The sequence below is a fragment of the Pygocentrus nattereri genome, chromosome 23 (genome assembly GCF_015220715.1).
Source record: "Pygocentrus nattereri isolate fPygNat1 chromosome 23, fPygNat1.pri, whole genome shotgun sequence".
Lineage (NCBI taxonomy): Eukaryota > Metazoa > Chordata > Actinopteri > Characiformes > Serrasalmidae > Pygocentrus > Pygocentrus nattereri.
Genome location: NC_051233.1, coordinates 13,485,623 through 13,513,136, shown reverse-complemented (window position 1 = coordinate 13,513,136; position 27,514 = coordinate 13,485,623). Strand labels below are relative to the sequence as shown.

Here is a 27,514-nt window from a genome sequence, read left to right as displayed (position 1 = left end):
ACAGACAAAAGGATTACAAACAAACATTCATATTGTACTGTGGCTAATGAAATGCTTGTAAAGCATACTTTGTTAAACTTGAATTTTTGGCTGGCTAGTGAATGAAGTCCTGATTTACTACACTAGATGGCAGGACCATAATAATATATCATAATATGGCCACCTGCAATGCAGAGTGCAATTACACTACTTCCATGATCATGATCCCAAACTGCTTAATTTAACATCAGATTTTCTTTTACATTTACTAGCCATATTAATATATTCTGAAGATCTTCCCCACCATGAGATTTGACCTCATGGAGTAAAACACCCCCACATTACTAAACCACTACAATTTTGACAAACATTTTCATTTCAACACTTTGTAGAAACAATATCAGTCAGCTAAAGTGTTTGCTGATATCTATAGGACAGGTTCTCCAAGCTTAGATTAATCCTAGGATTGATGAATCACCACTGAAAAACGCTTTTCAGTCTAGACTTGGGCTTTTGGGTCTGGGAAACTGTATTATCTCATTAAGTTATTCCATCAAAAAATGAAGTCCTAACATAGAACAACAGTCCTAAAACAAAAATAGAAGAGCACTTCAAATTATGCTTATGTTAGTTTATCTTAATATGTTTGCATTGCAATTACCTAGCTACATTATAGACCACTATGTAGTTTTGAACCAATATTTTGGTTGAATGCCTATCATGCACTTTGTAGGTTCACAGATACTTTAACTACTGAACTATTACTTAACTATCTATATTAGCTACACTAATATGAATCACTAAAATCTCTATTGCTGGCAGCACAGAGTGGCCAAGTGTCCATATTAAAATGTTTCTCTTCACTTGTGACTGGATAGCTCTACATAAAGAAATGGATGATTCCGTGGTGAGAGGGAAGGAGCAGGATTTCTGAATCACATTAATTCTTATATTTGCAGAACATTGTGTGGAGGGGAAGCAGTGTTTAATAAGTAATTCATGAGGTTCTGGAGTCTGGCTGTAGATGATGATGATGATGTGGTATGGATCCTGAAAGGCGGTAACAACTGATGTAGGAGAAAACTGGAAAAACACGGCTAAGCAAGACTAGTTGTGCTGGACGGCTATTCTCTGTGAGGCATTTGTCACTCAAGTGTTTAAGGTACAGGATTTAAAAAAAACAAACAAAAAAAAAAACTTTACCAGCCACTCTATTATCAAAACACTTTTTTGCACAATGCACCACCAATTTAGTTATCATACTACTACTGTTAATAATAAAATAATAATAGAAAAAAGTTTAGTAATTTTAAAGGGGGCTCTATACTACGAAATCGCTGGCAAATGCAGGCATCACACAGATAAAGTTGCCTTCATGATAATTCATTTCATGATTCTGATATGCTGTGTCTATTACTGCGTGAAGCCATGAAAACTATTTAGCTATGTTTAAATGATAATAACAGATGGTTATTAGCATAATAGCATCTATAATCTATATCAAGAGGATTTCTACTCACACCAATGTCTTCAGTAATTTAGAATCAAGAATCATTTTTCTTGAGAGTGTTAAAACAAGAGCGAAAACCACATATTCTTCAGCTGTTAGCATATTTGCTAATAGCACTTGCATTATGGCTTTTGAGCTAGCTAACCTTAACTCCTTACAAAGTGATGATTCTAAAATTAGCAGTTAATCCTTCCAAATAGCATTCTGGTTTACACTGTGCTGCACATAGTGGTCATGTTCTAGCGCTTTATTACTTTACCATCACCTGGCCAAATAAGGCTGCTTATACACCAAATTGAAGGAAAAATTCCAAATTAAGTCAGACTTATGATATTTCATGCAACATAGTTACAGACTGTTGCATACACATTTCAAATTTGAACAAGGTGCAGGATCCACCGAAACAGATGCTGGAACCAAACTGGAATGTGTCTGATCCAGATAAGGCCCAATTGTGCATAAAGAAAGCCCTGAGGGTAAGGACGTAATCTAGTCATACATGAAAACACTGAGACAGGTGCTTTTGTGTCTCTGTATGAAGAACTGGGTTTCCAGGTAAACTACACTACTTGATCCTCATTTTTTTATATTGATCTATGGATGAATTTCCTGCTTGTCTTAAGAGAAAGCCTCATTAAATCAATAACATCAATTTATTTATTAATTGCCATGACCCAATGTCAATCTTTGGTTCAATTTATATCCTTTCCCATCAAGCAGGACCAAGAAAAAGACCAATTTCATGAGCTTCTGAGGGTTCTTTCATCTGTCCCTGAAGTGCAGTAATGGAGGGATTTTCTGCACCAATCAGAAGATTGACTGATAACAGTTGTAACAGGATTGTGGCTCAATCAGTTATGGCTCACTTTACCTGCCGTGCATCAGATAAAACACGGGCACTGATTGTGCCAAACACAATGTTAACCTGAATACAGCAGCAAGCCAGAGCAGACAGAATTTTAAAACAACATAAAGACCGATCCTGCAAATGACAGAGCGATTTAGGAAAGACAGAGATTGAAAGAGACATAAAAAGATTTTAGGGTGGAGGAAAAGAACCAGTTTTACCCCTGTACTACTGCAGCAAGTTGAATTAGGAGACAGGGTAAAAGAAAAAAGAGGAAAGTTATGAACTTATGAAAAGGAATCTAAGGCCCTGTGCAAGGTGGAGAGAAAGAGGAACAGAAAATGACACTTGATGTTACATCCACACACAACTGTAATCAGTAAAGTGCAATAAAACAGTCTTGTCATGCTGCTGTTGCACACAGAGTTTTCTGAACTTAGTATTTAGCTGTTGAAATGTACACTCAGTTGCCAGCTTATCAGATAAACCCTACACCTACACTTGGCGTTTTTTTTTTTTAATCTGGTATGACTTATCAGCTACTCTTCAGCTAGTCTTGCGGGGGCCAATGAAAATGAACGTCGGGGGACAACTTTTTAAAAACATTTGGTGTTGGATTGAGTGGGACTGCTAACATTGCCACCTCCCTTCTAAAACCCACCCCCAAATTCCTCTAGCTTGTGTTCTTCTTTAAATCAGTAACCCAAGCAAAACAAGCTAGTTAACAAAACAAGCCAGCTAGCGTTACGCTATTGTTTATAACATCTTGTAAAGCTAAAGTTTAACAGAACTGTTATTTTTTTACCACACGTAATGTGTTCTCAGCAAAAACTACATATATAAACTTGCTTAAGTGGCGTTTGTTGGGGGGATTTTTAGTCATGTTAAGTTACAGTACACACGTGGGTTGACGACAGGCTTGTTGCCAGTCCGACCCCATATCACCCCCACTGACAATGGTGTATGTTGTGCTAGTAAACGTACAAGCACTGTGATGTTGATGTGGCCTTCACATACCCTAAAGTATCCAGCTAATATCTAACCCACTATCCTGTCCAATATCCTGAACACTGATTAAGAGCTTGGCAAACTAAGAAAAATCGTGGAAAAAGATGAGCTTTATGATCCAACTGTACAGAAGGTTGATGTGTCTAATAAAGTGCTGCATTTACAGTGTCAAAAACAGCCATACCAGCACAACACACATTAACATGCCACTACCATGTTAGTATTACTGGTACACAAGTCAGTTATCTGGTTAGTGTGGTCTTACGGTGGTCCCTTTACAGTGATGTACAGGGTAGAGGGGTGCCGATAAACTGCAGCAACAGTAATTGTAATTGTAACTGTAATTGTACCTTAACCTATATCATAAGTGTTTCTGATAAAATGACTAATGAATGAAGGTACATGGCAGGCCTTTATAATAATCTCAGTGAACTTGGAGAGAGCCCAGCAACTCAGAGTTACTGAGTCAGTGCAATACACAATCAATACACTCCAGCATACAGTGTCTATCTAAATCTAAAGACTTCAAAAGGAGTGGAGTGTACTGAGGGACCACCATGCCAAGGGAACCAATTTTCTTCATCCTCATTTCTCAGGTAAGTATTAGGCTAATGAGCACCATTAGACACACAGGCACTATGTAGCCCATTTTAATAGGCCTTGCTGCAGAAAGCTTGAAGCTACTAAATTTTGCCATGTTAACATGCACACTTTACATATACCATTTAATATTTCTGCCACATCACCCGCTCATCACCACATGTTCAGACTAGGGATGCATCAGTACCATTTTATATATAGACCAATGAGTAAATGTTTGAGTAATTTTTTTAGTACTTTGCAATATCGATACCATACTGAGTAACCTACTTAGCATTAACCTGCTTAGCTAGCTATGTTACATTCATTTTCCTGAACTGAGTAGTGTTACAGTGGAGAAACGTGCGTTTTGTTCCATATCAGAAAAGCACTTCTGTACAGCTGTAAGTATGTTTCATAGTTTTGATCCTCATCTGTCTCTTTCAACAATAGTCACTGTAGCACAGTGACAACAGGAATCACATCTGAGGCTAATCTGAGGAGCTCACTTCTCAAATTGTATGTTGTGTTGGAGTCTTTTTTGTTGCTGGTTGAGCTGTAGTTGAATGTTCTCTTAAGCCAGAATACTCTGTGCAGTTTTAGACATTACACCCTGTACATTTAAAAAGACCATTGTGTGCAGACAAATCCTATGAATCACATGCTCACACTGTTTGCTTGGCCTGACTGACATGCAAGGTCAAACGCAACCCCTATAGACAGCTCTATCTACAAACAAATCATCAATAAAGCCGTTTCATTCAAAATGACATGCTGCACTTCCACTGAGCAGAAACACTGAAAAACTATGATACAGTAGCTTTGCTAACTTGTGCTACACTGTGCTCTGAAACTAAAACTAGCCATCAATGTACCAAGACCATTTTCAAAATGTATTACTATTATTTATTTTTTTTGTTGCTATATTAGCATTTGCGCCCCGTAGTTCCATTTAGTCAAAATGGTACCTCACAGCCACCTTTGGGGTTACTACAGCAACAGCCTAGCAACATCTTAGCAACCACCTGGGACACCGCAGTTATGGCAACTTATGGTAACTTAACCTGCACAGGTTTTAGCTGAATACTCCTGCAGTAGATGGTCTGGTTTACATTAAAGCAACCTAATGCTAACTGGTTACGTATATCAAGTGACTCATGGTGCATGTACACAGAATCACACCCAAACAAAAACAGTCTTTGTTCAGGCATTTTGTAAAGGTTCAGTTCAGAACAAGCGCTGTGCCTCTTCACACTGCAGCTGTGAGAGCTACAGTGTTTCCCTCAGGTTTCAGCAGCTCCTTTATTACTGCGTGGGTCAGCATTGGAGGAGATTCTGGTTTTGCTTTGTAAAACTGATGTAGGGATGTAGGTTAGTTAATCATTACCTTTTGTCAGCAGAAGCATTATATGCTTGTTATGCAGTCATGTCTCACTGTTCCCTGTACAAACACTGCTACAGGCACAGACGTGGTGGGCGTTATAATACTCGCTGAGCAAGAACAAAACTGTGATTTAACACTCATTAACCCTTCTACATCCTTCATGGTCCACATTACGTGAAATACCTTTTTATATTATGCTTCATTATTTCTCATTTGCTCTTTGGAGAAATTCAGTCAAAAGTGTAAATTCTAAACTTTTAACTGAAAACACATTCAAGACATGAATCTGATGAAAGGCTGTGTTGTGTGGTAAGATCGAGACAATAAGCAATTTTGAAAATTGTTAAATCGGTACAGGATTGTTGCTTGTTGTGCAGTTGCATTTTTCTGCATATGTAGGACACCATAGCGGCCAAAGCCTTGAGAATTTTTCACATAGTCTAAGTTTTACAAATACTCCTTGTGCTGTTTGGGCTTTTAGCCAGTATCTGCATCTTTGAGACTGACTGCCTACAAGAAAATTGATAGCCCTGTTGCTACACTTGATGTGAAGATTTCTGTATGTTAAATGTGTGAAAATCAACTCTGTGTGAAAAACACTGAAATAAACAGAAAAATCTCAAACCTGTTGCATTTCATTATGTACAGGCCTGATAGTTTTCAGGCGCCACGCCGGAATTCCGGCGTACCGACGTGTCTGCGAGAAAAAAAAAAGGTTCCCCTAGTGCAGGGGTCGGCAACCTTTTTGACTCAAAAAGCCATAAAAGCAAAATAATTGGACATTTATTTCAGTGAGAGCCACATAATCGACGATGACATCTCACTCTAGCGAATGGGGGGTGGGTGCGCAGGTTTCACTGTAACCAACACCAAGGCCGAGCCTACTAGCCATTAAGCCAGTCAGAAACAGGGGGGTGGGACTTGCTTTGAACAAACAAATTGATAGATTCAGTAGGAAATCCCCGGAAATACACGTGCAAATTTCTTTCCACTGTCAACGTGAAACGTATAAACTCAGTATTTAAAATACTTAAAATATTTAAAATAAAGGTGCATAGTTTGCTATTTTTAAAAGAAATGAGTGTGTCCTTGTTCATGTCATTTAGTCAATGGTTAGGCTACTAATCAATACCTAGTTTACTTTGGAGTATTGTTATTGCCACCTGCTGACCGTTCTTGGCATGGCTGTAGTATCTGTAGTCTCCTATGCTATAGAAGCAATAAGGTATGTGACTAGTTAAAAACAGGTATGGATTCCTGAACAGGCCTGCTAGTCCCAAGAGTTCTGATAATCTGCACAAGCTTCTGAAATATAGGCTTATATTGGGTTTGTTTATCTCATGTCTGAATGTTGTTCATGTATTTCAACAAAATCTATCATTGAAGGGACTAATTCAAAAGCAAAAATTCTTTGACAGTAATGAAGATCAGGGTTATACTTAGACATATATCTGCGCCCAGGGGCCAACAAGTTATGTGTTAAGTGTGTCGCATACATAGCACCCCCACTCTGCTCACCTCCCGAGCAGAGAAAAAAAGTTCAGGCTCAGGAATTTTTCCCACTATCACCCCTGTATGTAACTATCATTTTATATATCCGCAGTCATATCACGTCTCCCCTTTTGCCCTATATATTTTGAATATGAAAGTATAGAACTTTCTGTACACCCTGTACTTCCTTGTGCTATAATGTTACAGTTTGAAATACTATATTTTGTTACAACAGCAGCAACGTAAACATACAATTTACATAAAATATACAGGAAAACTACAGTAATAACTCAAGACTTCGTTGTGTCAACTTGATCATGACAAAGCAGTCAAGAGTATGATAATACGACAAGTACACCTCACCATTTCAGTCTTCTCTTTACACATCTCCTTTCACATTCCCTTCCATCCTTATTGTCTTCCGCAATTTCACATGTCGGAAACAAGCGAGCAAGATAAAAATGACAAACACTGCAGGAAAGTAGTGAAGAAAGAATGGACTACACTGTGCCTGATGATGGATGAGACTTCTCTGCAATTAACGCATCTGACACTGCACAACAGGTGAGACACAAAGGTGACCCCTATAAGGCTGAGATGGAAGCAAATTAAGCCTGAATATTCAAATCAAATACGCCAGAGGTCTTCTCGGGGGAATTTCCCTTTAAATGGTGCAGGCAGGAACAGAGGCTCTATTCAGCTAGTGCTACATCAGAGAGTCGAGAGTATTACAGAAATGAAGAACTGACTGAATGAATGCTCATGACATGTCTGCTGCCATCTCACTGGAGATTTCTTAAGAGATACCCCGCTGGAGCAAAAGCTTCTGTGTTTCTCTGCAGTTTTTTCTCAGAAACCTTGCCCTTTCTTTCATGATTCAGTCGCTGTTACAGATCTGTGACTCAAAGGACAATCCACACGCAAAAAGGTTTCTGAATCATTTTTCAGTCTATCAGACAACACTTTAATCAACAATTTAATCAATGTTTCGATCGACACCAAGTGCACTAGTGGCCATTTCAGTCTTAAATGTTCCATTTGCCTTCTCATAAATCAGTAGCAGCGCCAGACAAATTTGGGCTATACTTTGAATTTCTCTCCCATAAACAGGGTAATACAGGCTACATCTAATAATGTATCAACCATAACTGAGATTTTTGTAACACTGAAGTAACACCAGTTTGCTAGTCCACCAAAACACATAACACCAAAATTTGTCTTCACATTACCATTAGCAGGCTGATGAGGGTGCCACGTTCTGCTGAATGAACATCTGTATTTATCTGTATTTAATCTTTATCTTTCATGTTTAAAATAGGCCTAGTTTCTTTGTCCTACCCACATGTATCTCCGAAATACTGACAGCATCACAGCTAATTCACTCTTTAAACTTGTACTTATTGTAGAAACACAATGAGCTTTAGTTTGTAGATTCAGTGCTGTAAACAGAAGCTGGGCATTGGAGTGTGTTGTTGGCTCAGAAAGAGGCGATGTGTAGCAAACACCTCACAGTTATGCTATTTGTTTTAAATTGCTGAAAAGGATAACACACACACACACACACACACACACACATATATATATATATATATATATATATATATATATATATATATATATATTTGTGTGTGTGTCTTCTCAGGGGAATTTCCCTTTAAATGGTGCAGGCAGGAACAGAGGCTCTATTCAGCTAGTGCTACATCAGAGAGTCGATATATATATAAACTGAAGTAGTAACATTACTGAGTCAGTAAAAAATATGCTAAAATATGGTGTCCATACACTGAGGCCTAAAACTTAGGAGTCGTTTTATGGATTTTGGTAGTTGGATTTCACAGATTTTTTAGGCCATGTCATACATCTTTACGTGTTAATGTCACATGCACAGCCTGAAAAAGAAGATCTGGTTCAATGTTTCAAAGATATGATAACAGCGGCTGATAATTCCCTCACCTTCTGCACCACGTTTTAACTGATTCCTCTCTGAATACTCTTCAAAATCACTCACAATCATCAGGTTCATCTACTCAGGAAAGGGGTCTGAAGCACAACCGAAGTGCTCTGCTGCACATTGTGTGCAATTACACATTTGGAAGTCTCCAAATTCCCAAAGCTTACATAGTGTGGCTATAGTGCCAACTGATGAGAATCATATCATACCAAGCAATTCACATATCGTTCATCACTAGAAGAGAAAGGCTGTCATTTATTGTGAATTTATGGCATAAATTACACTTTGAGTGTGGTATGAATGAAAAGTTACACTTCCCATCCTGATGACCCCAATCAAAACACGAAAAAAACTTTGTTTTGGCTCAGAAACTTTTAATAAGATCTTAAAATATGCTCAAAGAAGTGTGATATGATTATGAGTCAAGGACTTTTTCCTGATAAAAAAAAAAAAAAAAAAGAAACGTACAAATGGCTATCCAAATATAGTAGAGAATTTGACGCTACATTTAGAGAGATGACTGGTGAAAAGATGTTTATTTGAAAAGAAAATTTGCATTTATTCATAAGATGCGCTGCAGAGAGGGGGGATCTCAAAAGAACTCTGCAAACTTAACTGACAGTACAGTTCAGAATATTCCAATAGCCAACAAAACTGGGAATAATGAATACTGAAATGAAAAAAGGGGCATGTAGTAATTAAAACAACAATTCAAACAAAGTGCCTCAATTATAATTCATAATGACAGACGTGAAAGCTTTTTTGCCTGTCAATTAAATTAAATGAATGTCTGAGTGCGTGCATAATGAAGTTTTTGTCTTAAGTATCCCAGAGGCTTTTGATTTACTGATAAGGAAGAAGAACAATGCTGAACAGAAGCGATCGAATTGTTCCTTGTAGTACACTGACACAGAAGGACGTCCCTATTAACAGAACAATTGGAAGAACTGGTTATAGTTACTGTGGGCCAACTGATCCTACATAATCAGCGAGACAATGCTTATTTGCAGGCTATACATTATTTAGGCATTACTACAAGCAATGATGAATTATTCACACAAAACAAACGGATCCATTATGTGGTGCAAATAGCTGACTTAAGAAGTCTGTGTCCCAAATGACCTGCATAGTACTGGTGATGAAATTCAATGTGACCAAAACAAACAAGTATACTTCCCTGAGGGAACTGTAGCCACTAGGGGTAACATGAGAAATGGACTATTAGACTCTAAAGCAAAAGTTGAGTGCTATTTATTGTTATTTTGTAGAATAAAAGTCATTAATTTCAAATTGCAGGGAATTTTCAATTAGAATGTAAAGTGGAAAGTAAATGTGTTTAAACTGACAAAAGAAATGTAGTTTTCCATGTGTTTTTTATTAGAGATGCAACAATTAGTCAAAATTCCCAATCTACATCCATTATAAAAATGCATTATATAAAAAAAGAGTTGTGTCAATGCTTCATTTAGTAATATTTCATGATATTAAAAAATATTTATATATATCAATATTTTGACAGACCGCAATAGTTTGTCTTTTGTGGCACAGACAGAACTTTGAACGATGACAGAAGATGAACAAAAGCTTCAGAGGCCTCAGCTCTCGCTGGTAGTGGTTAAGTTGTAACTAGCCGATGTGGCTAACAGACTGCAGAACGTCTCATGAATACGAATATTTCAGTGACGTTACGTAAGATCATAGTAACGTGAATGCCACACTAAGGCTGCAATTCAGTAATACAGTGGATCGAGACTAAAGGCCCAGTCACGCTAGCGTTTTCCAAGAAACGTGCTTTTCCTTCCTGAATGTGAAAAAAAATTGAGGCGTGAAATTTCGCATTAACTTTGGTGACCTCTGACACATGAATCTGAGTCTTCAACCAATAGAGCTCACTGATCTTTAAAGGGACGGGGCTTCATGTAGCAGCACCGGACCTTCAAAATGGAAGAAACAAACCTTTACACATTTCTTTCCACTGGCGATAAAGTAAACAAACACATGAAAGAGAGGCTTTAGACAGCAGTTGGATGGGAAACTGAGTTACTGTATTTATCTTTTGTGGTTTTACTGTTCGTGGTAGGTGAGTTAGGCATTTTGCTAAATGTGATGTTAACTCAACGGATGGACAAAGGTCATCCCACTGCCACCAACAACACTAGTTACCTACCCTTTTTTTGTTACAGATTAGCCTATACCTGTTTTGCTGTGGCACGTATATATTTATCTGATATAATTGTTATCTGCTGTGTTATTACTGTCTATGGTATGTGAGCTGGTTGCCTTGCTCACTGCTATGTTGCTGCACACAAGTCACCCCACTGCTGCAAACCACAAGTTATCTACATCATTTTGCTACAGATGAGTTTGCAGCTTTATACTCTCGTGAGTATATCATTTTGTGTTGTTACTGTTTATGATTTACCTAACTTGCTAACTGCACCAACATAAAGGATGTTTGTCACCAGTCTTCTGGTCCAGCCTCAGCCTGGTCTATTTCACAAGGAGATGCAAATTTCTAGTGTGACCGTGGTTAAGATGATGTTAAATGGGTTTTATGGTAAATGGGGAAGGTGGAGCTTTACACATTAACACTTAAAATCTATAAACTCCAGCCATAAACTCACAAACGTGCCTGTTGTTTATGCCAACTATAAACAAAGTAATGTTTAATGCAGAAACTTTAGCCGATGATATATCAGAAGCCCCACCCAATCATATAAAGTGACAAAAATGGAAACGACATAAATGATTGTGTAAGAAAGTAAGACTTAATATAAGACATAAGGTTAATATAACAATAACAAATGAAATATGACACAAAATAGCCAATAAATGATAAAGAAGTTATTTAATTTATTTATGTGTACTGTATGGAGTTGATAGCCTGAGTCATTATTTATGCAGTCATAATGGCAGTCCTAGTATTTATGTGTGCTAATGTAAGACACATAAATGGTGTTAAGAACAAATACTTGTTACTACTGAATTACTGATAATTCGATAATTCACTAGTAACAAGAAAATGGCCATTCCTACTAACCATGTTATTTAGGCTTAAATGCTGCAGGGCTTTTCTGAATGAGGGAAACAAAAGAAAGGAGGGGGGGGGTCATTTGGATTGGATGTTAAGTGCGTGACCCACATTTCACTGCTGCTGAGGGACAAGATGGGCCACTGGGCGACTGACGCTGGGGTGGAAGGCACTGAGGAGTGCAGGCGCAGCAGTGAGGGTGAGCTGTTGTGGGGGGACTGGATCAAATCAGAGTTGCTTAATGAGCTGTGTAATGCTTTCCTTCTCTCTACAATCTCCAATCCCGGTGAGGCACGTAGCCAGCCTTCACACAAGTCTTACATTTCAATGAATAGGCCTACAGTATCATCTGTGAGCATGAAAACTGGTATATTCGCTCTGAAATGCCACCTTGGCTACGGCCAGACAAATACTAAATAATAAATGTACTCATTTTCGCAGTGCAAGGGTTTTATTGTAGTAAATTTGGTCTTGGATAACTTCGAATTAGATAAGTACTTTCATGTTCTATTTATGAGTAATTACATATACATATTTAATTACATAGTTTATTATTACATAGGGCTTTTTCCCCATTTATGTGGATAACAAAAACATGGCAAACATGTAAGGGGTGGTTTTAGTTCTGCAAAACAATACTGTACACACAACAATCATTTTTCATCAAGTTCATCTCAATTTACTTCTGCTTCTACTAACACACTTCTACTTACCAATGTGGTATAAAGTCTAGATTCTGCATTTTCAACATAATTTCTCTGCTTTTTTCAATGTCATGAGTGAGAAAAGATTTATATAAAATTACACCATGCATTTGTACAAACACTGGTAACAGACTTAGACTTAGGCCTAACAGGCTGGGAGAAAGACAAAACTAGGTAAAAGATATGAATACTTATGTTCTAATAATCCCTCTTACTTCCCATTTATAATTTATCTTCATTCTATAATAACTGACTTCAATTCATAAAGAAATGAAATGCAATTTATTTTTCCCCTCAACTTAACTGTGTCAAAACTTTCAAAAACTATGAGAACAGTGATATACAATGTTGCACATCCTGCACTGCACTGAATCCAGTTAAACAGGAGTAATTAGGTACGCTTTGTAAACTAATGAAGTCGGTCAATGTACTGACGGCTATGGCCAGACAAAAAATTCACCTTGATCTCAATGACAAAGCATATTGTGACATAATGCGACATTATCATGATTAGGATGTGCCTGTGTGATCGCAGTTATTTTTCCAAGGTTATTAGCTTTCACAATCATTATGTTCACACTGAAACACAAAGATGTATTTTCATTTGTTAGGTCAAGGCAAATACATCTAAATAAAAGAAAGCACAAAGACGTTTACTGAGACATGTTATATCTTACGCAAACAACAGACTTAACTTCTGACTGATGTCAATATGTTTAGAGGGCAGTGGTGAGTAATGTTTGTTTATTTGACCTCAAGTTGCTTCTGTGTTCAGTTGGGAGATACTAAATATCAACAGCTAGTAAACAAGTTAGCCAAAATGCCAGCTGAAATTTCCTGATTGTGACTGGCCTAGATAACTTATTATAACACATAACAATGTTGCTCAGCCCTTCTTAGACAGTTACAGCCTTCTATAGTGATGTTTACAACAGATATTATCTCAAAGCAGTTTCAGAAATTCAGGTCTGGAATGAGCAACTCAAAGGAAGAAATGACAGAGAGATGAAGACTCAAAAGAAGAACCCACTCTCCTCTTGGCCACTGTGAGTTGACACGTAAGACGACAGAAAAGAAGTCTTGCTTATTGACTGCAAGACTTACAGTCTTGCTTTGTTCCCATTTCATGTATATTTGTGAATGTCCCTTCTCACACTGTTTAGGTAACATCCACTTCAGTGAAAAAGAAATATTCTAGGGGAATTTCACTACTCTATGTCCATAAAAGAAAGTGAGTGGTCATCTCGAGCTGACTACTACAGTGTATTCTCCACGTAAATGGCTGAGGTCTCCTTGTTTGGCTGATGCTGGAGTCAAGCAAGCCTCATTAATGAAGAGCAAAGGCCTGATGGGAAAAGAAGAATTAATTTAACACTCATGTGCTCCCCTGCACCTAATCAGGCTGCCCTATCAGTCATTCACATAAACAACGAGATCAGGTCTGTTGACTAATCGGCTGTTGTCCTGTCAGCACAGGAGATTAGCATCTCGTTAACATATTCAATATCTCACAGAGGTGGAGCATCTACACCGTGGAGACATCCATCGCTACACTTACCACTGGCAATCACAAAAAAGCATTGTAATTTTATAATAACTTTCTTGCACTGTCAGTGCATTAAAATAAGTGGGGAAATCCTGTGGAAAAGGCAGATTCTACATTTTTGTTTAGTAATCCATTTGTGTGTGGAATTAGGAATTATTTGTAAATTGTAAAGTTGAGTTTTTGTTTGTTACGTTGGTGTTCTATTCTCTATTTACATTTACATTTATGGCATTTCGCAGACGCTCTTATCCAGAGCGACTTACAATTTGATCAATTTACACAGGTAGGCAATGGTAGTGTTAGGAGTCTTGCCCAAGGACTCTTATTGTTATAGGGTAGGGTGCTTGTCCAGGCGGGGATTGAACCCCAATCTACTGTGTACAAGGCAGAATTGTTACCCACTACACTATACCAACTCACTTAGTATTAGAAAGCTTCGCCTTTTTGTGCAAGACACAAAAGATGTACTTAAACTAAAAAAGACTTCATAAGCAAAGGCCTTTAGACGGATCAGTTACTGTTATTTTATGGAAAAAATAAAATAGCTAGTTTAGTTGATTGCACCAGAAATTCAGCCCTAGTGGTTTTATCTCTGAATTGTTTTATGTGTAATAAAGGTGTTATTGTAAAGCAACTGTTATTATAATGTAACTATCTATATAATTTCATAATATTTTTAGCAAAAGACTAACATTAAACTTAAAATAGACATTTTGAATTACAACTGTATAATTGACCATTTGTAGTCCTACCTCAATTTGTTTCTGTTGCTATGTCAAACTTTCAGGTCATGCCAGCTGGTAACATCTGTAACTAATGTACTAACGGACTAAAGAGCTCAGTAACACAAAGGGGAATTCAGAAACACACATGAGAATTATTTTATTATTCAAAACTAATTTAGTTTATTCATGTGTTCAGTGCAGGCATACATGTTTAAGGATTTACAAAATATGAATGTGGGCCAGTTTAAAGGATCTTTAGTGACTGGACTGGCAGATTTTCATGTCTGTTAAATTTGATGTTTTTGGGCTTATGCAGATATTTTTATATAGGTCATTATCCCCTATATTTGAAGTTGGCTATATTGGAAATGTAACAGCCCAATCAAACACCTGGAAATATGTAATTTGTCCTCCCATCACAGGCCTTTGAACACTTCCACATTCATTGTTGAGTCAATAAGATGGTTTGGAGGTTGAATTCACACCTAGCCACAATGCTTTTGTTTGATTTGTATCGGTATAAAGCCTGTAATATTCATTTTCAGCAGAGGACTCTTTCAACTCTGTAGCATAAGCGCCAGACTATCACCTCCAGTGGCCATCCATGAGTCCGACTTACTGCAAGGTTCCTAACAAACTGATCTAACAACGTCTTATAACGAGGTTTGAGTGATGAGGGCAACCACTACAGATGAGCTGACCCTACAGCCAACACTAAACCTAACACCAGAGCTAAATAAACTGATCTGAATGTTGTTCTGCAACATTATTTATCGCCAAGTATCACGTTAAAGTGAGTGCTAGTAACCACAATAATGCAGATAAAGTTTAGCTTGTTCATAGTTTTGCCACAGACTGAGTTTTACACACATGGATCGATAACTTTTACAGCTTTAGGAATGAAATAAAACATCCTCCATGATCAGGATAGTGGATGTTTGGATTACACTTTCACCAGTAACACCTCGTAACATGTCTTAATAATTCAGACCAATTCACTGCCATGTCTGCTTTCATTTCATGTTTGTTGCAAGGAGTTTTTTTCTTTTTTTCCTTTGCTTAATGGAGGAAATGTATGGAATGGAGATTAGAGACTGCAGTGATTAGCTGAGAGGTGTGTCAGTCATTATTTAGGCAGTTCTAAGTGTTTACCATGCTTGGACACAGTTACACTCTGTGGTTTGCACAAAGAGTAAAACAAGAACAGTAGGTGATTTTTAAAAAATGATGTTGAAGGTCATTGTGATTAATCACATACAATTTCCAAATAACAACAACAAAAATAGCTATTTTACTTGTAGAGCACTTTAAAAGCCTAACAACAGAAGGCCTCTCTGCGTTTCCTGTATTTTGCAGAAGGACAGTATCTTCAGATCTAAGATCACATGTTGGAACATAACTAGACAGACATTCTGGAAGGTTGCTTTAAAACCATTCAGAGCTTTAAAACCTAGTAAAAGAACTTTAACATCTATCTAAAAAAGATACAGCCAACACAGTTGTTTAGTCAAAAAAATAGACCTGAGTGCTTTGTAGAAAACTTCAAATTTTACTTAAGGTCACTGGAGGTTATTGCTGACTAACATGCAAAGCACTGGCCATACTCAAGCAACGACTTGTACCAAGCAATGGTAAAGAATGAGATGCTTCAACAGACACCAGTTCATAAAACTGTAAATGTACCGCAGCGTGTCCTGTGACAGAGGACATATGTAAATGCAATTTCCCTAAAGTACACACCACAACAACGTCATGGAACACTGAGCAATTAAGACGTGTGAAGGCAGTGACACAAGACTGAGCCTCTATGTTCACCTGAGAAAAAAAATCCCTCACACTGAGTATGCCGTAGTTCTCACTAACAGCATAAGAAAATAAAGTGTCTAGATGTCTACTGCAAAACTGACAAAGTAAAAGGCAGAAATCAGAGCACTGACTCAGAATCAGATACTCACAGTGACAAAACCATGCAGCCCCTACCACGTGAGCAACGTTTTATAAGAGAAAATACAGGCGAGACCATAATCAGGAATCTAATTAATATATATGATATCATATTTTCATATAATCAGTTGTTGAAAAGAGGGTGCATTAGCTTAACTACAGATTAACTACATGAGCTTAGCTACTAAAATAGCTTAATATCTTCTTTAAAATAAAATAAGACTTCCCAAACAATGACAGCAAGTCAGCTAGCTAACATATTCATGTAACTATACCACATACAGAAGTCAGTGACTATGTTTTAATTTCATTTCCAGTTCAAGGCAGCCATTAAGCACATGTTTTCCGTTGTTGAGCTCTAAGAAGGAAAGAGAAAACATATCTACCATAATGAACAACTTTTTGTGAGTATTTATTTTACAGCTTCTGTTCTTTATTACAGACTTTTACAGCTTCCATTCTTTTCAGGGGACTTTCAAAGTTTTTCTGCAGGGATATCTTTCTATATCTCCCATGTTCAGTCTTAGAAGTTGGTTGCATTTTCTGCTTCTCATTGTCCAAGTCATTCCAAACACAGTCTATGTTTACGTGGCTAGTCTATTGTTCTAAGAACACCAGCAGCTTCTTTCATTTGCAAATTTTGTTCTTTTTTCCTATTTCCTTTTCTCAGTAACAGCCTCTTGCTGTTACACATTCAGTTTTTTCACAGTGGAAGAACTGACTTTCTCCTTCTTTATTTTGTATCCATTGTCCTCAGAAATATCTTTTGAAAAGTGAGTAACTTGCACTTAAAATCCATTAGGTTGTAAATTAACAAATGAAGAATAGTATCTTACTTATGCACAGCAATCTAGTCTCTTATCTGTTGTATTTATCTGTGTTGGCTATTCCACAAATTATTTATCTATCTAGCCAACTAGCAGCTAGTAACTGCCTAACTTGCAGCTACAAGTTCCTTTTAAATTTAAAAAAACCTGCACACAAACTTGAACTTGAGATATTAATACTACAATCTCGACTATAATTACTAACACGTATACTTACATATAAATATCAGAACATTGTCTGTAAGGTACCAACACATTACACCCATAAAACTAAGTGTAAAAAAGTACAAAGTGAAAAAAGAAAAAAAGGAAACACATTTAAAGTCATATTGTCACACTTAGTCATATAATCCATCTCAGAGCATGTCTACAGGCACGTTACACTTCCCTCTGTTAGAACAGTGAGCGGTTTCACTATGACAGTGCGAATGAACACTGTATGAGTCTTTGCCCTTTCGCTGGTCTGCAGGGTTTCCGCTCTGAGTCTGTACCTGAACACGCAGCTGCTTTGCACTGCTGCTGTCAGCACACCCCACCCACCCACCGACACACAGATAGAGAGAGAGAGAGAGCGAGAGAGAGAGAGAGAGAGAGAGAGAGAGAGAGAGAGATAAACAAATACAACTCACAAACACACACCACAGGTCTGTACCTCACCACAGCTGCTCTAGAATGCCTCTGTCAGCAAACCTCACCCACTCCAATAAAGAGAGAGAGAGAGAGAGAGAGAGAGAGAGAGAGAGAGAGAGAGAGAGAGAGAGTGCGAGAGAGAGAGAGAGAGAGAGGGTGCAAAAGAAAGAAGTACAGGCAGAAAAACAGACCAAGACAGAAAATGAAAGAGAGACGAGAGAACAAGAAAAAAGAGTAACAGAAAAAATGAGACAAAAAGAGAAAATGAAAGAAACAAAACAGAAAATGAAAGAATAAGATAAGAAAGAAAAAAATAGAAAAAGGACAGAAAAAGCAGCCAGAGAGAGAAAGAAACTGAACAAGTGGGTGAGAAACAGGAGGGAGAGAAGATATACAGAAGAGAGAGAAATAGACTAGAAACAGAGGCAGAGAAAAAGCACAAAAGAGAGAGAAAGAGAAGGAGAAAGCTGTCTTAACTCCTTAAACCTAGGCTTACTATTCAGTTATAACAGTAGTTTAACTACTGTTAACTAATATGTTGAAATAATGAAGTTTTGTTGAAGTACTTTGGTTACAAATATTGTGTAATGTTATAAAAATACATTTATAAAACTCAATTTTAAACCTACCGAGTGCCTTTCTGTTATTGTCTTTCTGGCCCTCAAACACACACTCTGCACGTTGTCCTTCTAAGAGAAAGCATTTGGGTACCCCTGCTTTAGAGTTTAAGGGGTTAAGAAGACTGGAGAAGGACTGACTAGCCTGAATGAGAGAACAAACTCCTCCTCCTTCTCTTTCCTGCCTCTCAGATTTCATAAACAAACCCTGCGAGGGCTTCTTTCCTCAAGCAGACTAAAATAACCCCCTGGTCCAGCGTAGGCTGGTAAGAAGGAAGAGAAGGAGGACGTTTGGTTTCAAGTTCCTGAAAACGCACCTCTTTCCGAAAAACAACGACCACCACCACCGCCCCCATTAGCGAGACAGGACGTGTAATCAGGACCAGATTGCAGGGGGACGTCCCGTCTCAGCCTAGGTTCACACAGCAGCCCACCAGAGTGCAGAGTGGATGGGGTATAGCAGGCTATGCTAGGCTAGGTAAACAAGACTTGCAGAGAACAGGTTAGCTGGTTAGGCTAGGCTATCGTGGGAGTTTCATGGACTCACCAAGGGTGTAGCTGCCCAAGGATGTGATGCTGGATGGCTTACAGCAAGCTAGGCTAGGCTTGGGCAAATGAGGGAGAACAGGATAGCCAGTTAGGCTAAGCTAATGTGGGTGGTTTAAAGGACTCACCGAGAGTGCAGCTGCCTGTGGAGGTGACACTGGAGCAGGGGCAGGGCAGGCAGACTTCAGTTAGGGCAGAGCCTGGTTCTCTGTAGAAGTTATACTTGCACTCCTCGCAGTTAGGACCTCTGGTGTTGCCCTGGCAGTTCAAACATATGCCTGGGAAAAAAGGGAGAGGGAGAGGGAGAGGGAGAGAGAGAGAGAGAGAGAGAGAGAGAGAGAGAGAGAGAGAGAGAGAGAGAGAGAGAGAGAGAGAGATGAGTAAACAGTCTTCCTGGTCTGACTGGCAGGACTTTGCTCCAGTGAGGCTGTTGCAGAGGCCAGAGCAGAGTTCATCACTAACACAGCTGACAAAACACACAAATGCACCTAACGGAAAAAGGAAATTAAACCGAACGCCCCAACAAGTGAGTGCAACTGCACATTAAAAACAAAAATAAGAACTAGTGAAAGAAGCTGGCTGTCTAAAAACATGCACATGAAGCAGCCTGAAGACCTGATGGTAGTAATTATGGCTGTCATTATCAGTTATATCAGTAATCCAGCAATTTAGCAATTATTTTTGGTGATTAATCAGAGCATTAAAAAAAAGACCATGCTATAACAATGGACTTAACTGACCAGTAACAATTCATGAATAGACTTTCAAACAACTGAAAAACTTGGGAAAAAGATAAAACAAAAGTTTTTAAAAAGACCACTAAAAACAAAAAACAAACATTACATAATGCAAGTTGGGGAAAGAAGCCCCCCAAAGTAAGATGGCCATTAGAGTATACTGCCACAAATATTTTATTCACTTAGCTTTTCATCATAAAGACACAAAGTTGGTCACTAGTGTTTCATTGAGTAGCTAAATTTGGCATTGATTACATCATTAAGAACACCACACCAACATGTTGGCAGGCAAGCTGCAACCTAAACACAGTCCGCCACAACACAATTACTGCAGGCATAAACGTGCAGGTGGACCAGACTGACTGCAGAAAAGATGACGATACATGGACTAGCATGACTAGTGGACTGCCCACTGCATACCTTTCAAGCTAACAAAATTCCAGTGTGAGATTTTACAGAAACTACTAAAACCAGCTACAAAAACTTCCAAAGCTCTTCAATAACAAACACATAGTTATGTAAAGCAGTAAAAGCACTCATGCATTCATGAAATGTTTCCTTTTTTTTAATATGTGGACATATCAGGAATAGATATTCAGTTAATCAGTATGTATAGATAAACTTTATTGGCTTCATTATCCTATTGAAAGATCTACTTCTTTAGCTTAAACTCTTTTACAGATGGCCTAATATTCTCCTCAAGCATGCTCTAGTATGAAAGAGAAATAATCAATTCAGTGATTGCAAGCTGGCCAGGCCCTGAGGCAGCAATGCAGCCCCAAACCATTTCCACCATCATGCTTTACAGTTAGTATCAGGTTCTTCTGATCAAATGCTGTCTTTGGTTTTCACCTAACATGGCTTCAGGTACTATGGCCAAACAAGTCTATTTGACTTGTCTCGCCATAGCATAATTTTCCACAAGTCTTGATTGTTGCCTAGATGTTTATTAGCAAACTTTAGTCTTGCTCCAACGCTCTTTTTAGACAGAAAATGCATGTCCCATGTATGGAAGGTACATGCACTTTTACATCAACAAGAGCTCTCTGCTGATGCTGTGATCAAATTTTATTTTTCTTGCAGACTTTTATTTAACATCTTACGGTCTGACCTCAGGTAAAATTTGCTGGGGCGGTCTTGCATGGATACGTTGCATTGGTTTTAAATCTTTTCCACTTGCAGATGATCTTTTGGACAGTGAAATTATGGATTTCCAATATTTTGAATATCTTCTTAAACTCTTTCCCAGATTCTTAGGCATCTACAACTTTCTTTCTGAAGGTCTCAGAGAGTCGTTTTTGATCGAGACATCCACATACACTCCAATAACAAACCAGACCAGATATCTGTGTCCTAGTGTCTGGGAATAATTCAATTTGCTTGACAAATAAATCAAATTCTGGTCATATACTGGCTTAAATGCTGCACAAAACAGTTACATTGTTTTATAACATGGCATGGTAAAATATAATAAAATACAATATAGCTGGTTCATCAACAAGGTATATTTTTAATACATTTTAAATGTATTTTTAACATAGTAACAGTGACAGGCTTTGTGGTAAGATTACATAACATCAAAGACTGAGAAGCACAAAGTCGCACAGGGAGATATGGTAAGGTCTGATTACAGTGAGCATGCACAATGCAAGACATGTCTGTAAAACTCAAAAGTGGATGAATTCACTTTGGGCTCTGGGGCTTTCAGAGTCAGGCTTTCATACCACTTTTGATTTATATTAAATGCTGTATGAAATTTGAGAAAATAGGAGCAGTCTAATGAGGGATTACATAATTGACAAGAATACTTTATCAAGAAAACAGAGAGAATGAGAGAAATAGAATGAGAGCAAGCAAGAAAGGAAAGGAGAAGGAGAAGGAGAAGGAGAAGAGAACGAGAGAGAATGAGAATAAGAGCAAGAGAGAACGAGGTAGAGAACAAGAGAGAAAAAAAGAAGAAAGCAAACGAGTGACAGTTTGAAAATGTGCAAGCTGGCAGGCAGAAAGAGGTTTGTTATAGTAGCATTGGGATGGATGTGACAATTCTCTCGCTCTCTCTCTCAGACAGCCACAGTCATTCACAGGCTGAAGAACACCTGCGATATGGACGTCCGAGCACGCTTTCCTGCAGGCCAATAGATTTTTCTTAATAAATCATTTTTTCTCTGCTATAACAGCACTTCTGGCCCAGCTCTCTCCTAGCAGGTGCTCATTGTGAGCAATTAGCTCAGACTGGGGGAGATTCATGTAGCCAATTAAAGCCAAACAAATATGAGAGAATGCACTGTAGACAAAGAACATTTATTTATGAAATTCAATTTCATTGACTAAACTGCGCAGCTTTGTTGGAAAGTCTCACAGGATGTTTATTATTCTAATATGAATTTAATTTAATTTAGCTCATATTCATTCGCATCCTGGCACATTTTTGGAAGTGAAAGCAGAAAATAACAGATTTGTGGTTTTTATAAAGGGATTTTGGCATCTTTGCATGCCCAGTGATGAATTGAAATGGTGTTAAAATGTAAAATCTCTACTTATGCAGGCTTTTGGAAAGAGACTATAAGCTGCTGTATTTCAATACTCAAGCTAAAACATGAGCAAAAACATAAATAAATAATCTCAGTTTACTTTTGACATACTAATGGAATGTCTACTTAGGAAATAAATTCTGAAATTAGAAAGCAGCATCAGTGCACATAATACCATTTATTTAAACCATTCGAATCTAATTACAGTTTACCTAATTGTCTTCTGAATATTGAAATAAAATAGACGTTTTTGGCAGTAATGAAACAAAAATAAAACTAGTTGGCAATAATTCAGCTTGTCATGTTAGGAGAAACAATGGCTGTGTGTATGATCTCAAGAACACTCCATATGAACAGTGAAGTACGAAGGTGGTGTTCTTCATGAGTTTGGACTGCTTTGTTTCAAACAGTACTGCAGTACTGTACACCCTGTAAACATGAGATGGGCGATATATCGGGACAGGAGAATTTAATCTCATTGGCCAAGAAAGTGGAGAATGATGGACAAGTCAACCAGACAATGACCACAAACTTACAGCTAAAACATCTGAAGACTTATTCGTAAAAAAGAAGGTGAAGGTGCTTGCACGACCCAGCGAACCTCCTGACTTGAATACAACTGAAAATGTATGAAGGTCTATCAGAGGGACCCTCTTAAGTTTGGGGAAATGAAGATGGTAAGCCAACAGGAATGGGCCAAACCTGAACCACAACACTGCAAAAAGGTAACTGCTTCTTACTGTAAACATCTTGAAGCTTTAACTGCGAACAGTGGCTTTGCTGCAGAGTACTAATGTTAGTAATTTGTGGTGTCTGAACACTTTTCTTCTCCCCATCAGTTTTTTTTTTTTTTAACAATATCTTTGTTTACGTGCCCTGCACTGGACTTGCAACCTGTCCAGGATGTATCCTGCCTTCCGCCCAATGATTGCTAGGATAGGCTCCAGCTCCCCAGAAGGATAAGTGGCTCAGAAAATGTGTGTGTGTGTGTGTGTGTGTGTGTGTGTTAGTTTATGAATGCATACCTTTTGGCTCATAATCATAAGAACAAAGTCAAACAGCATAATGTGTGTACAACCACAATTCCAATGAAGCTGGGACGTTGTGTAAAACAAATAAAAACAGAATACAATGATTTGCAAATCCTTTTCAATCTATATTCTATTGAATACACTACAAAGACAAGATATTTAATGTTCAAACTGATAAGCTTTATTGTTTTTTGCAAATATTCACTCTTCACATTTGATGCCTGCAACACGATCCAAATAAGTTGGGACAGGGGCATGTTTACCACTGTGTTACATCACCTTTCCTTTTAAGAACACTAACACACCCCCATCATAGATGCTGGCTTTTGAACTTTGTGCTGGTAACAATCCGGACAGTCCTTTTCCTCTTTGGCTCGGAGGACACGATGTCCATGATTTCCAAAAACAATTTGAAATGTGGACTCGTCAGACCACAGGACATTTTTCCATTTTGCGTCAGTCCATCTCAGATGAGCTCAGGCCCAGAGAAGCCAGCGGCGTTTCTGGGTGATGTTGATATATGGCTATATGGAGTGACATATGGAGTGACGAACTGTGTTCACTGACAGTGCTTTTCTGAAGTGTTCCTGAGCCCATGTGGTAATATCCGTTACAGAATGATGTGGGTTTTTAATGCAGTGCCGTCTGAGGGATCGAAGGTCACGGGCATTCAATGTTGGTTTTCTGCCTTGCCACTTACTTGCAGAGATTTCTCCAGATTCTCTGAATGTTTTGATGATATTATGGACTGTAGATGATGAAATCCCTAAAGTCCTTGCAATTGCACGTTGAGAAATGTTCTTAAACTGTTGGACTATTTGCTCACGCAGTTGTTCACAAAGTGGTGAACCTCGCCCCATCCTTGCTTTTGAATGACTAAGCCTTTCAGGGATGCTCCCTTTATACCCAATCATGACACTCACCTGTTTCCAATTAACCTGTTGACCTGTGGAATGTTCCAAACAGGTGTTTTTTGAGCATTCCTCAACTTCCCCAGTCTTTTGTTGCCCCTGTCCCAACTTCTTTGGAATGTGTTGCAGGCATCAAATTCAAAATGAGTGAATATTTGCAAAAAACAATAAAGTTTATCCATTTGAACATTAAATATCTTGTCTTTGTAGTGTATTAAATTGAATATAGGTTGAAAAGGATTTGCGGATCATTGTATTCTGTTTTTATGTTTTACACAACGTCCCAACTTCATTGGAATTGGGGTTGTACGTAGATATATACCCTTCAAATATTGAATAACAAAAACAAAAGTGTCTGAATATTTGTCTCCCTTTGCTGAACAGTAATGAAGCTTAACAGAAAATTGGAATAAAATGAATTTAAAATGATTATGATGCTTTTTTCTGTCAGATGTCTTATTTCACTGTGAATAACCCTCATTTGCTTGTTTATATCTCAATGAGGACTGTTGAAAAATATAACCAACTGCATTAAATTCTGCCATTGTTGACAAAAAAAGCAGGACATAAAAGAGCGGCTTTAGAAATGAAATAAAAAGTGTAATTTCATCAGCCAGAGACAAGGAGAACACTCAGGAGAGACTGCACTCACAGCCAAAGAACAAAGATCAAAGACAGGTGTGTGTGCATGTGTGTTCCCCTGCTGTGTGTCCCGAGATGGAGAACAAAGCAGAAGCAGAATCATTAGTGTTCTGTCCCTTGTGTCAGACGATGGATGAGCGTCCGCAGCCTGTGTAAATACACACTCAGCAATGCTGCATCTACACACACAAGCTGGAGATCATGAGTAAGCATGTTCATCAGGGAACGGATCATGTGCAAGTGCGCACATACGTTCCTATGCAACAGTCAACACACTGACCCAAAAACAGGTCACTGTGCATCTAATAGGGATGCAAGTCTCTAAATTATGATTCTTTAAGAAACCATTCAGTATATAATAAAAGATTAAGCTGGTTTAATATGGCAATACATTCATGCAGCTGTTTGCATGTTGTGAGGTTACATGTTACACGAAGCAATTGATAAAACCGCATGTAGCATTCAGTTAGTCCATTAGCCAAATTATAGTATTTATTTGATTTAATGTATTACTCTCACTACACAGACATCTGCAATATTGCAATTAATGCAATTACATTTGCATACCTGCAACATCATCTTTATATACTTTTTCAAGTTGATTTTGCCATATGTAAGCATCTATGTATGCACTTATCAATCTATTTTCTATCTGTACTATATGGCAAAAAGTATGTGGAGTTCAGGTGTTTCAGCCATTGCTTATAGTTGTATAAAATCTAGAACACAGCCATGCAATAAATAGACAAACAGTGGCAGTAGAATGAACTGAAGTTCAAATGTGCACTATCACAGGATGCCACTTTTGCCATGAAATTTCTACAGCTGGTAAACTGTAAATGCTATTATTGTGAAATGGAATAAGCTCAGCCATTATGTGGAAGACCACGCATTCTGGAGTGTCATGAATCATGCTTCACTATCTACCAGTCTGATGGATTAATCTGGGTTTGGTGGATGCCAGCAGAACGTTGCCTACCAGAGTGTGTAGTACAAACAGTAAAGTTTCATAGAGGAGGGATAATTGATGCCATTTTAAGGTTTGGACTCGGGCCCTTTTCTAGTTCTAGTGAAGGGTAATGTTAGTGCTCCAGCAAACAATGACACAAAGTATGCTTTCATCTTTACGGCAACAGTTTGAGGAAGGCCCCTTCTTGCTTCAGCATGACTGTCTATGCATAAAGCAAGCTCCATAAAGACATAGTTTGACAGTTCGTTTTATATATTATGCCTTTAAAAGTTAATGCTCAAGTTTTCATTACCCTGTGCTTTGCTCATCTAACTTCTTTGAGGACTACCTACTGGAACCTGGAAATTCCTGTTACAGTGGAGGCTTTGGGGGAACTTTAGTTTCCACTTAGCTGTTGCTTTTGTCAGTTTGCTGCTTGTTCATTGTGTTTTCTTCAGAATCACTGTATCACATTCAGTGATAAATTCATGACTGCAGTAGCTGGACATAATTTTATCAAGAGAACTAACAGAAGAACCTGAAGATTTGAATAAGAGGGCTACAGTCATGGAGTCAATTATAGCAATGAACAGTGCACGAGCAGCTGTGCTTCAGCCTGGGTTATGTAAGATTTGAAGGGTCAAACTAAGAAAATATGATATTAGTAGTATAATGACATTTTTCATTTATTGGCAAATAATACAGAGGTCACTAATACATCAATCATCCATAAGTCTAGGGCATCAAATTCATATTTATACCCCTTTAGTTGCCAGATTCAGTCTGTGTAATTTAAGCCCTCTGACAGACTGCTGTAAAAATGCCACTCACTGTCTGTGGCTGGTAATGTGGAACTGTTTGTGGCTGACCGGAGATCACTGTAGTGTGTCTGAACGTAAGGAAAAAACCTGGCTGCAATTCAGGAGAATGGATAAGCTTAACCTTCAGCTCCTGCTGTTTGTGCTTTATTAAAACAGCAAGGGGGAAATGCAGGCTGTGTTAATGTGACAGTCAGGGTTTGTGTAACTATGACTTTAATCAAGAAAAAAGGTGCATCAATAAACAGTAATAATAATGCAACTGCAGGGTGGGGGAGTAGAGTATTTGAGAAGTTGAGGAAACAATAAAGAATAACCAGACCGAGCACAATAAAGCATTTCTCTTCCTTGCTACCACCATAAAAGTTAATTATTCTGTGATTTTCGTACCTACTAAAACCTAATTGTATGAAAGAGCTGAAAAATGGCGGAGTGTCAACTACAGCTCTTTGATGCAACAGCTCTCATGTTACCTAGCAAAGTTTTCTTGTTGAAGACATCAGACATGGTTATCTCCTTAGAAAGTTTTTTGCCATGTTAATTAGAAGTTATATATATATTCACAGCTACACTTTG

At 38.1% G+C, this 27,514-nt stretch overlaps 1 protein-coding gene across 1 annotated transcript in view; it reads right to left on the bottom strand.

The window, feature by feature from the left end:
• The window catches only part of si:dkey-220k22.1 (multiple epidermal growth factor-like domains protein 9), a 130,064-nt gene that overhangs the window by 5,520 nt on the left and 97,030 nt on the right, over positions 1-27,514 (bottom strand). The window contains exon 4 of the mRNA XM_017701716.2: positions 19,448-19,597. Coding sequence (XP_017557205.1) covers positions 19,448-19,597 — 150 coding nt within the window. The remainder of the gene's footprint in view (positions 1-19,447; positions 19,598-27,514) is intronic.